General features: G+C 35.1%; 1 protein-coding gene across 2 annotated transcripts in view; it reads left to right on the forward strand.

Moving 5' to 3' along the window:
• The window catches only part of CFH (complement factor H), a 99,805-nt gene extending 93,066 nt beyond the window's left edge, over positions 1 to 6,739 (forward strand). For both annotated transcript variants that reach the window (XM_007167286.3, XM_007167287.3), the window contains 4 exons: positions 505 to 681; positions 1,738 to 1,911; positions 5,679 to 5,861; positions 6,323 to 6,739. In XM_007167286.3, coding sequence (XP_007167348.2) covers positions 505 to 681; positions 1,738 to 1,911; positions 5,679 to 5,861; positions 6,323 to 6,519 — 731 coding nt within the window. In that variant the 3' untranslated portion in view covers positions 6,520 to 6,739. The remainder of the gene's footprint in view (positions 1 to 504; positions 682 to 1,737; positions 1,912 to 5,678; positions 5,862 to 6,322) is intronic.
• The last annotated feature ends 2,489 nt before the right edge of the window (positions 6,740 to 9,228 follow it).

Genomic DNA, 9,228 nt, shown 5'->3' on the forward strand with positions numbered 1-9,228 from the left:
CTTGTGTACACTTTGGACATCCTCTGATACATATTCTCAGACTTCTGGTCTCTGTTCCTATAACATAGCTGGCCCCTGCTCATCAGTCTTATCAGCACTCAATTTACTGTTAATTTATCAATTATTTCTTTACAATATACAATTTTCTAAGATATTTGACATAATTCAAGGGAACAGATTTTGATAGAAGCAAAAAAAAGAAACATCCATAATGTAGGTGACCTGTGATGGGGAAAAATAATTTAAATGTGAGAAGTATGGTCTCGAGCATCAAAGGCATCCCTGTCTCTTTGAATATCACCATTCCCATGTTATAGTTTTGATGAATATAGACACATTCAATGTAACTAAGTCAAGACTTCTAACATTTGTTTTAAGTTGTAAGAGAAATATTGTACAGTATTCATTAGTTTGATATGTACATATCTATTTTTCTAGAATATAATTATTGGCCACTATTATTTTTAAAGATGTACTAAACAAATACTTTTTTTTTTTTTTCAGACACAGATTGTTTTAACGTACCCAGCTTTAATGATGCTGTACTCATAGACCGGAAGAAGAAATCATATAAGTCAGGGGAACAGGTGGCTTTTAAATGTCTACAATATTATCAGTTGGATGGAGCCAATACTGTACAGTGTATTAAGAGCAAATGGATAGGAAGGCCAGCATGCAGAGGTACTTTGGTAAAATTTAAAACTTTATTTATTAAAGTATCTTAAGTAACATAATACAGAAAAGTGCCTCTACCATCATAAAATGGACACAGATTACTTTCAGGCCAAGTCAAAGAAGGTTTATGCCTGAACATAAAAAGGGATGGAATTGTGTACTCAAGTGCTCAGTCTTGTAGCCCAATAATTCTCAAAGCACAGCCCCTGACACAGCAGTCTTAGCATATTCTGGAAGGTTATTAGACATGCAAGCACAGATTCACAGGCTCACTCATACCTGTTGTATCAAAAACTCTGGGGATGGAACCCTGAAACTGTTTTAAAGATTCCCAAGGGATTCTATGCACATTTCAGTTTAGGAACCATAGCTACAGCATATTGTACTTTACATCCACCTGAATCTCACTGATGAATTACACATTACTCATTGTTGTATACGGAAGCATTTGCAAAAATATATTATTAAAGAGCATTTTAATAAATACATACATTTATTTTTCTGTTATTTTTCCAGATCTTTGTTTGGATCTTTTAATTAATCATCTTCTTCTTTCAACTACGGTATTCTTCAAAGTGTGCTAACTCTTGATCAAGTCTTTAAAGAAGTACCTAATGTGTTTATTTTCCTAAGGGCCTACAGTTACAGTTCATAAACAGGATGACTATAAACCGAATCCTGATGTCAAATGATCCTTTATTATGATTTTCTTATGGTTTATAAATTCATTTTGAATTTATATAATTTATAACACTTATTTTACTAAACTCAGAAAGAGATGTCCAGAAAAGCTTTCATTTTCACTGGCCTAAAAAATGTGTATCAACCGTCTAGTGAAGGATGGGGGAGAGATTTAAGATACAGAAGCTTAATTTGTACTAAAAAATATTGCTTTATCTCCTTATCCTCAAACTTACATGTAAATTTATTAAAATTAGCAGTCTTTCATGACAGATTAACTCTTGATTTTAAATGACCATGGAATATATGTGACACCCCCCTTGTTAGCTTGATGTTCATAATGATCATTATATTAGAGATACTATTTTTCTTTCTATCTAGATGTTTCCTGTGTGAATCCACCCAAAGTGGAAAATGCTATTATACAAAAAGAGAGGTCTAGATATCAAAATGGTGAGAGAGTACATTACGAATGCATCAGGCCTTATGACCTTTTTGGGGCGGTAGATGTGATATGTTTAAATGGAACTTGGACAAAACCACCTCAATGCAAAGGTAGAGTATCTTACACCGCCACCCCCCCCCCCCCAATTTTAGAGAATATATTAGGGACAAAATATGTTGATATAAATGTATAATGAAGTAGTTCTTATGGAATTTTTTTTGTTGCAAATAAAAATGAAGGTGCTTAAAATCCAGGTCTTTTGCGGACTGAATAAGTAATCTGACATATTTATTGTATGAAAGAGTTGACCAGATTTGAACAGTTGGAATCTTGGAACATTTCTTATCTTAAATATTAAGACATTCAGTTACTTCCTGGTGAATAAATGTATTGACGATACCATAAGTACATTTGACAGCCCAAGAAATTCCACTTTGAGACATGGAATACAGGCAGCCAGGGCCTGATCACAGAATGTGACTTAAATTTGGGCATCTTCAGCATATTCATGATATTTAAAGGTATGTTACTAGCTGAACTCATTCAGGGAATTAGTGTACATATTGAAAAAAAAAGTCTGAGAACTTGGTCCTGGGACACTTCAGTGTTTAGAGTTCAGGAAGTAAGGGAATCCAAACCAAGAAATATATTAGCCACTTATAGTTTTTCAAGTTAACTTTTTCCTGGTATGTATTTTTTGCAGTCTTCCACTTGAACATGTTTTCATGTTTGGAATGATTTTCTTGTAGACAGCATATAGATTAATCTCGTTTATGTGTCCACCCTGCCATTTTCAGTCTTTTCACTGATATATTAAGGCTATTTACACTGAAAATATCTATTAACATAACAGAGACAATGGCAGCAATTTTATTATTTGTTTTGTATGTGTTTCCTCAGTTTCTCATCCCCATTTCCTTTTCTTGTCTTCCCTGTGGATTTTTGAACATTATAAATAACTTAATTTTTATACATCTGCATTGCTTTGGAGTATATGTCTTGGCATGTTTTTATTAGTGGTTGCTCCAAATATTAAGATACACATAAGCGGCTTATCACTCCCTACTTGGATTGACATTTTACCACTTCAGGTGAAATGTGGAAACCTTACTTCCATTTAGATTCTTTTTATCTCCCCATATTTTAACATAAATGTCTTTAGTATTCTCTCTATATACATTGAGCAACATATCAAATGACATAATTTTACACATAATTTAACAAAATCATTAGGGAAAAGATATTCTTATTATATTTATCCTTACTTTTAAAAATCAATTCCATTGTTTTTTCTTCCTTCCTAAAGTCTCAATCCCTTTTCTAGTTTCCTTTATATTTGAAAAATTGCTTTAGCAATTCTTTAGGTATACGTCTGCTAGAGACAAATTCTCTCAGTTTTCCTTTGTCTGGGAATGTCTTTCTTTCTCCCTTTAATCCTAAAATATACTTCACTCGATATAGAATTTCGGGTTGACAATTCTTTTCTTCCAGCACTGAAAAAATGATGTCACTTCTTTCTATGATCTATGATCATAGATCCATGATCTATGGTCATGGATGAAAATCCTACCAGTTTTTTTAATCCTTTTTCCATATAAGTATTGCATAATATCTATCTAGCTCTTTTGAGATTTTTTTCTTTTTCTTTAATTTCCAGCAATTTGATTTTGATGTATCTTGACATTAATTTCTTTGGTTTTATCCTGTTTGGAATTCACTCAGCTGTTTTATTATGTAGATGTGTGCCTTATGCCCTATTTCAGAAATTTTCAACCATTATTTTTACATTTTTTTTTCATCTCATCCCCTTTCTTTTCATTTTCTGGGTCTCCAATCTTTTGCTATTTTCCCATGGGTTCCTGAAGCTCTGTCCATTTTCTTTTCAGTCTATTTTCTTTTTTTTTTTTTTAATTTTTTTAACATCTTTATTGGAGTATAATTGCTTTACAATGGTGTGTTAGTTTCTGCTTTATAACAAAGTGAATCAGTTATACATATACATATGTCTCCGTATCTCTTCCCTCTTGCATCTCCCTCCCTCCCACCCTCCCTATCCCACCCCTCTAGGTGGTCACAAAACACCGAGCTGATCTCTCTGTGCTATGCAGCTGCTTCCCACTAGTTATCTATTTTACATTTGGTAGTGTATATATGTCAATGCTACTCTCTCACTTTGTCACAGCTTCCCCTTCCCCCTCCCCGTATCCTCAAGTTCATTTTCTAGTAAGTCTGCATCTTTATTCGCATCTTGCCCCTAGGTTCTTCATGACCTTTTTTTTTTTTTTTAGATTCCATATATATGTGTTAGCATATGGTATTTGTTTTTCTCTTTCTGAGTTACTTCACTCTGTATGACAGTCTCTAGGTCCATCCACCTCATTACAAATAACTCAGTTTCATTCCTTTTTATGGCTGAGTAATATTCCATTGTATATATGTGCCACATCTTCTTTATCCATTCATCTGTTGATGGACACTTCGGTTGCTTCCATGTCCTGGCTATTGTAAATAGAGCTGCAATGAACATTTTGGTACATGACTCTTTTCAAAGTTAGCCTATAGTCAAGTTTATTTATCCTTCTGCCATCTGCAATGTATTATTGAGCCTATCCAGTGTGTTTTTTAAAAAAATTATATTACTCTATTTTCCAGTTCTATCAATTTGACTGGATTTTTAAAAACCATTGTCCAATAATTTCAATATGTATGTCATCTCAGTGTTGTCTTCTTTTGATTGTTTTTTCTCTTTTGAGGTTTTCCTCATCCTTGGTATGATGAGTGATGATCAACTGTATTCTGGACATTTTGGGTATTATGTTTTGAGATTAAGGATTTTATTGAAATCTTTTATTTATCAGACCTCCCTTACTGCCATGCAGGGTGCAAGTCCAGGGGTCCCACCTGGCCTCCACTGACTCCTGGAGAAAGGGGAGAGGTGTCTTGTTCCCTCACCATGTGGGTGGAAGTCTGGACTCCTCACTTGGCCCCTGCTGATCAAGGCGGGGAAGGGTTGGTCTTAGGTTCTATGGTGTATTTCTCGAGAAAGTCAGGATTGTAAAAACTGTTTCTGTCTTACTATGCTGATCCTTTCCTGGGACTTTACTTAAAGAGACCAAGTGCTTCTTGGGACTGTTGTTTTTTTTTTTCTTTCTGAACTTGCTATCATTTCTGGGTTGCAGGCTCAGTGGTCCATCCAGGATACAAAGAAGGGAAAAGGAAAACCCAAACAAGTCTCTGGAGTGTAATTCCTTGAATCCCAATGTCTCTAACCAGATTAATATCTTCTCTACATCTTTCACAGTCTCCTGAGTTGGTTTATTATAATATGTTCAGGATTTTTAGTTAGCAGAAAGAATACAGAGCAGATGCAATAAGCAGAAATATTTCTACCTCATCTTGTTCAGAAAAGGAAGACAGCATTCCCTCTCCCACTATTGAAATCTGTAATTCTTTGACTTTTATAAAAGCAGCTGATGGGGCTAATGTTCGTTTTGTAATAAAAATGAAAATCAATAAATATGACTAGAGATTCAATAGACACTGCTGTATGTTGTATACAAGGATAATTTTTTTTATCTTAGCTATCCATCTGTCCATCATATATTCACTAAGAAAACATGTTTTAATACCAAAACACTGCAAAGCAGACATATTTGTTAAAGTATTATGTGTACTTTCATGTGGGGTAAAACTAGGGACTTAAAAATGTGCCTTTTCATTTAAGTGATTAAAATTTCTTCAATAAATCATTTCTGTCATCAGAAATCACAAGCCTGGTTATTACATATTAGGCTACATTTTTATCTTTTTATTTTAAACCGTGGGATTTCTTTTTCTTTTTTTTCTCTTTAAATAAATCAAACAACATATTTTTTAGACTCTCAAGGAAAATGTGGGCCTCCCCCACCAATAGACAATGGAGACATTACCTCATTCCCGGCACCAGTATATCCTCCAGGATCGACAGTTGAGTACCAATGCCAGTCCTACTATGAACTTCAGGGAAACAGACACATAGTATGTCAGAATGGAGAGTGGTCAGAACCACCAAAGTGCTTAGGTAAATATTTCAATCTCCTTGTGGATCCTGGGAAAATCGGTGTACTGAGTATGATGTTTAGCTGTTTATAATAGAATTTTCATGGATTAACTACCAACCATTCTGTGGCATGCCTGACTACGAAAAAATAATATGTGTGGAAATAAAGTTTGAAAATTTCCTGTTCAAGCAACAATAGCAACAAAAGATTCCTTAATGAAAGCTCTTCATATGATAACTGACATTATGAATCTTTGATTATAACATTTAATTATTACACTAAAAATAGTACCTCATTCTTACAACATTAACTGTTTAAAATGATGGAAACTACATACTGGATTTTCAATGAGTTGGTTTGTAAAAGGTTTTGAGAAGGAATTTTTGGACCAGAGCAGGAGATTCTACTTGAAAGCCTGAAATTCTGTGGGAAATATTTGTATACTACTTAACGGTTTATGTTTATTTTTTTTTAACTTCAGATGCATGTGTAATTTCAGAAGAAATTATGAAAAAACATAACATCCAGTTAAAATGGAGACGTGATAAAAAACTTTATTCTAAAACAGATGACACTGTTGAATTTATGTGTAAACGTGGATATAAGCAAAGGACACCAAATCATACATTTCGAACAACCTGTCAGGAAGGAAAACTGGCATATCCTACTTGTGGATGAAACAGTGGTTATAGTGTGTTGTAAAACTGAAATATGTACATGTATTCAGAATTTTTCATTATTATGCCAATTCTCAGTTTCTTTTTATCAAGTATTGTTTAACTCATCTTTATTCATAAATCAGCTTCATGTTAAACATTATAGGGATGGTGTAATTATAATCTTGGAGACCAACTAATTACTTCTTAAAAGCACCTCATTAAAACTTGGCAAACCAAAATGCTACGTGTCCTGTTGATAAAACATCTACGGCAAGAAATTAGATGCAATCACTTCAGTACCTCCTTTCATCCATCACTTTCCTAACTTTCTAAAGATTTCTCCATAACTTCTGAGGTTTCCTAAGATTCTGTTTCAGAAGAAATGGGAAGAAATGCTTGTCTCCATTTTCAAAATAACATCACTTCACAAACATGTAAAACGCAAACTATGTAATACCTATATTAGTAACTACATGTAAGTAGTTATTTCTTACTTTTGCTCTTCCGTCAATAGATAAATATACAAAAAATAATGAAATACATGGTCTTTTACAAGACGCCTATCTAGCACACATAATAATTCACATAAAGAGGAATTAGAGGACTTCCCTTGTGGAGCAATGGTTAAGAATCCGCCTGCCAATGCAGGGGACATGGATTCGAGCCCTGGTCCGGGAAGATCCCACATGCCGCAGAGCAACTAAGCCCGTGCACCACAACTACTGAGCCTGCGCTCTAGGGTCCACGAGTCACAACTACTGAGCCCACGTGCCACAACTACTGAAGCCCACGCGCCTAGAGCCTGTGCTCCGCAACAAGAAAAGCCACCACAATGAGAAGCCCGCGCACCGCAACGAAGAGCAGCCCCCGATCAACGCAACTAGAGAAAGCCCGCGCACAGCAATGAAGACCCAACACAGCCAAAAATAATAAATAAATAAATAAATTTATTTAAAAATACTATACTAAAATCAATAAAAATAATAATATATTAAAAAAAGATGAATTAGAATCAAATTGGTTGCATAACTATCATAACGTGACATATAAGTGATTTTTAAAATCCAGCATCAAGTATAAACACACATACACATATAAACACAATATGCCTTGAACACTGAATACATTTTTTTTAAACATCTTTATTGAAGTATAATTGCTTTACAATGGTGTGTTAGTTTCTGCTTTATAACAAAGTGAATCAGTTATACGTATACATATGTTCCCATATCTCTTCCCTCTTGCATCTCCCTCCCTCCCACCCTCCCCATCCCACCCCTCTAGGTGGTCACAAATCACCGAGCTGATCTCCCTGTGCTATGCGGCTGCTTCCCACTAGCTATCTATTTTACATTTGGTAGTGTATATATGTCCATGACACTCTCTCACCCTGTCACATCTAACCCCTCCCCCTCCCCATATCCTCAAGTCCATTCTCTAGTAGGTCTGTGTCTTTATTCCTGTCTTGCCACTAGGTTCTTCATGGCCTTTTTTTTTTTCCTTAGATTCCATATATATGTGTTAGCATACTGTATTTGTTTTTCTCTTTCTGACTTACTTCACTCTGTATGACAGACTCTAACTCCATCCACCTCATTACAAATACCTCCATTTCATTTCTTTTTATGGCTGAGTAATATTCCATTGTATATATGTGCCACATCTTCTTTATCCATTCATCCGATGATGGACACTTAGGTTGCTTCCATGTCCTGGCTATTGTAAATAGAGCTGCAATGAACATTTTGGTACATGATTCTTTTTGAACTATGGTTTTCTCAGGGTATATGCCCAGTAGTGGGATTGCTGGGTCGTATGGTAGTTCTATTTGTAGTTTTTTAAGGAACCTCCATACTCTTCTCCATAGTGGCTGTATCAATTTACATTCCCACCAACAGTGCAAGAGTGTTCCCTTTCCTCCACACCCTCTCCAGCATTTATTGTTTCTAGATTTTTTGATGATGGCCATTCTGACCGGTGTGAGATGATATCTCATTGTAGTTTTGATTTGCATTTCTCTAATGATTAAAGATGTTGAGCATTCTTTCATGTGTCTGTTGGCAATCTGTATATCTTCTTTGGAGAAATGTCTATTTAGGTCTTCTGCCCATTTTTGGATTGGGTTGTTTGTTTTTTTAATATTGAGCTGCATGAGCTGTTTATATATTTTGGAGATTAATCCTTTGTCCATTGATTCATTTGCAAATATTTTCTCCCATTCTGAGGGTTGTCTTTTCGTCTTGTTTATGGTTTCCTTTGCTGTGCAAAAGCTTTTAAGTTTCATTAGGTCCCATTTGTTTATTTGTGTTCTTATTTCCATTTCTCTAGGAGCTGGGTCAAAAAGAATCTTGCTGTGATTTATGTCATAGAGTGTTCTGCCTATGTTTTCCTCTAAGAGTTTGATAGTGTCTGGCCTTACACTTAAGTCTTTAATCCATTTTGAGTTTATTTTTGTGCATGGTGTCAGGGAGTGTTCTAATTTCATACTTTTACATGTATCTGTCCAATTTTCCCAGCACCACTTATTGAAGAGGCTGTCTTTTCTCCACTGTATATGCTTGCCTCCTTTATCAAAGATAAGGTGACCATATGTGCGTGGGTTTATCTCTGGGCTTTCTATCCTGTTCCATTGATCTGTATTTCTGTTTTTGTGCCAGTACCGAACTGTCTTGATTACTGTAGCTTTGTAATATAGTCTGAAGTCAGGGAGCCTGATTCCCCAGCTCCA

This window comes from Balaenoptera acutorostrata, chromosome 1 (genome assembly GCF_949987535.1).
Source record: "Balaenoptera acutorostrata chromosome 1, mBalAcu1.1, whole genome shotgun sequence".
Taxonomy (NCBI): Eukaryota; Metazoa; Chordata; class Mammalia; order Artiodactyla; family Balaenopteridae; genus Balaenoptera; species Balaenoptera acutorostrata.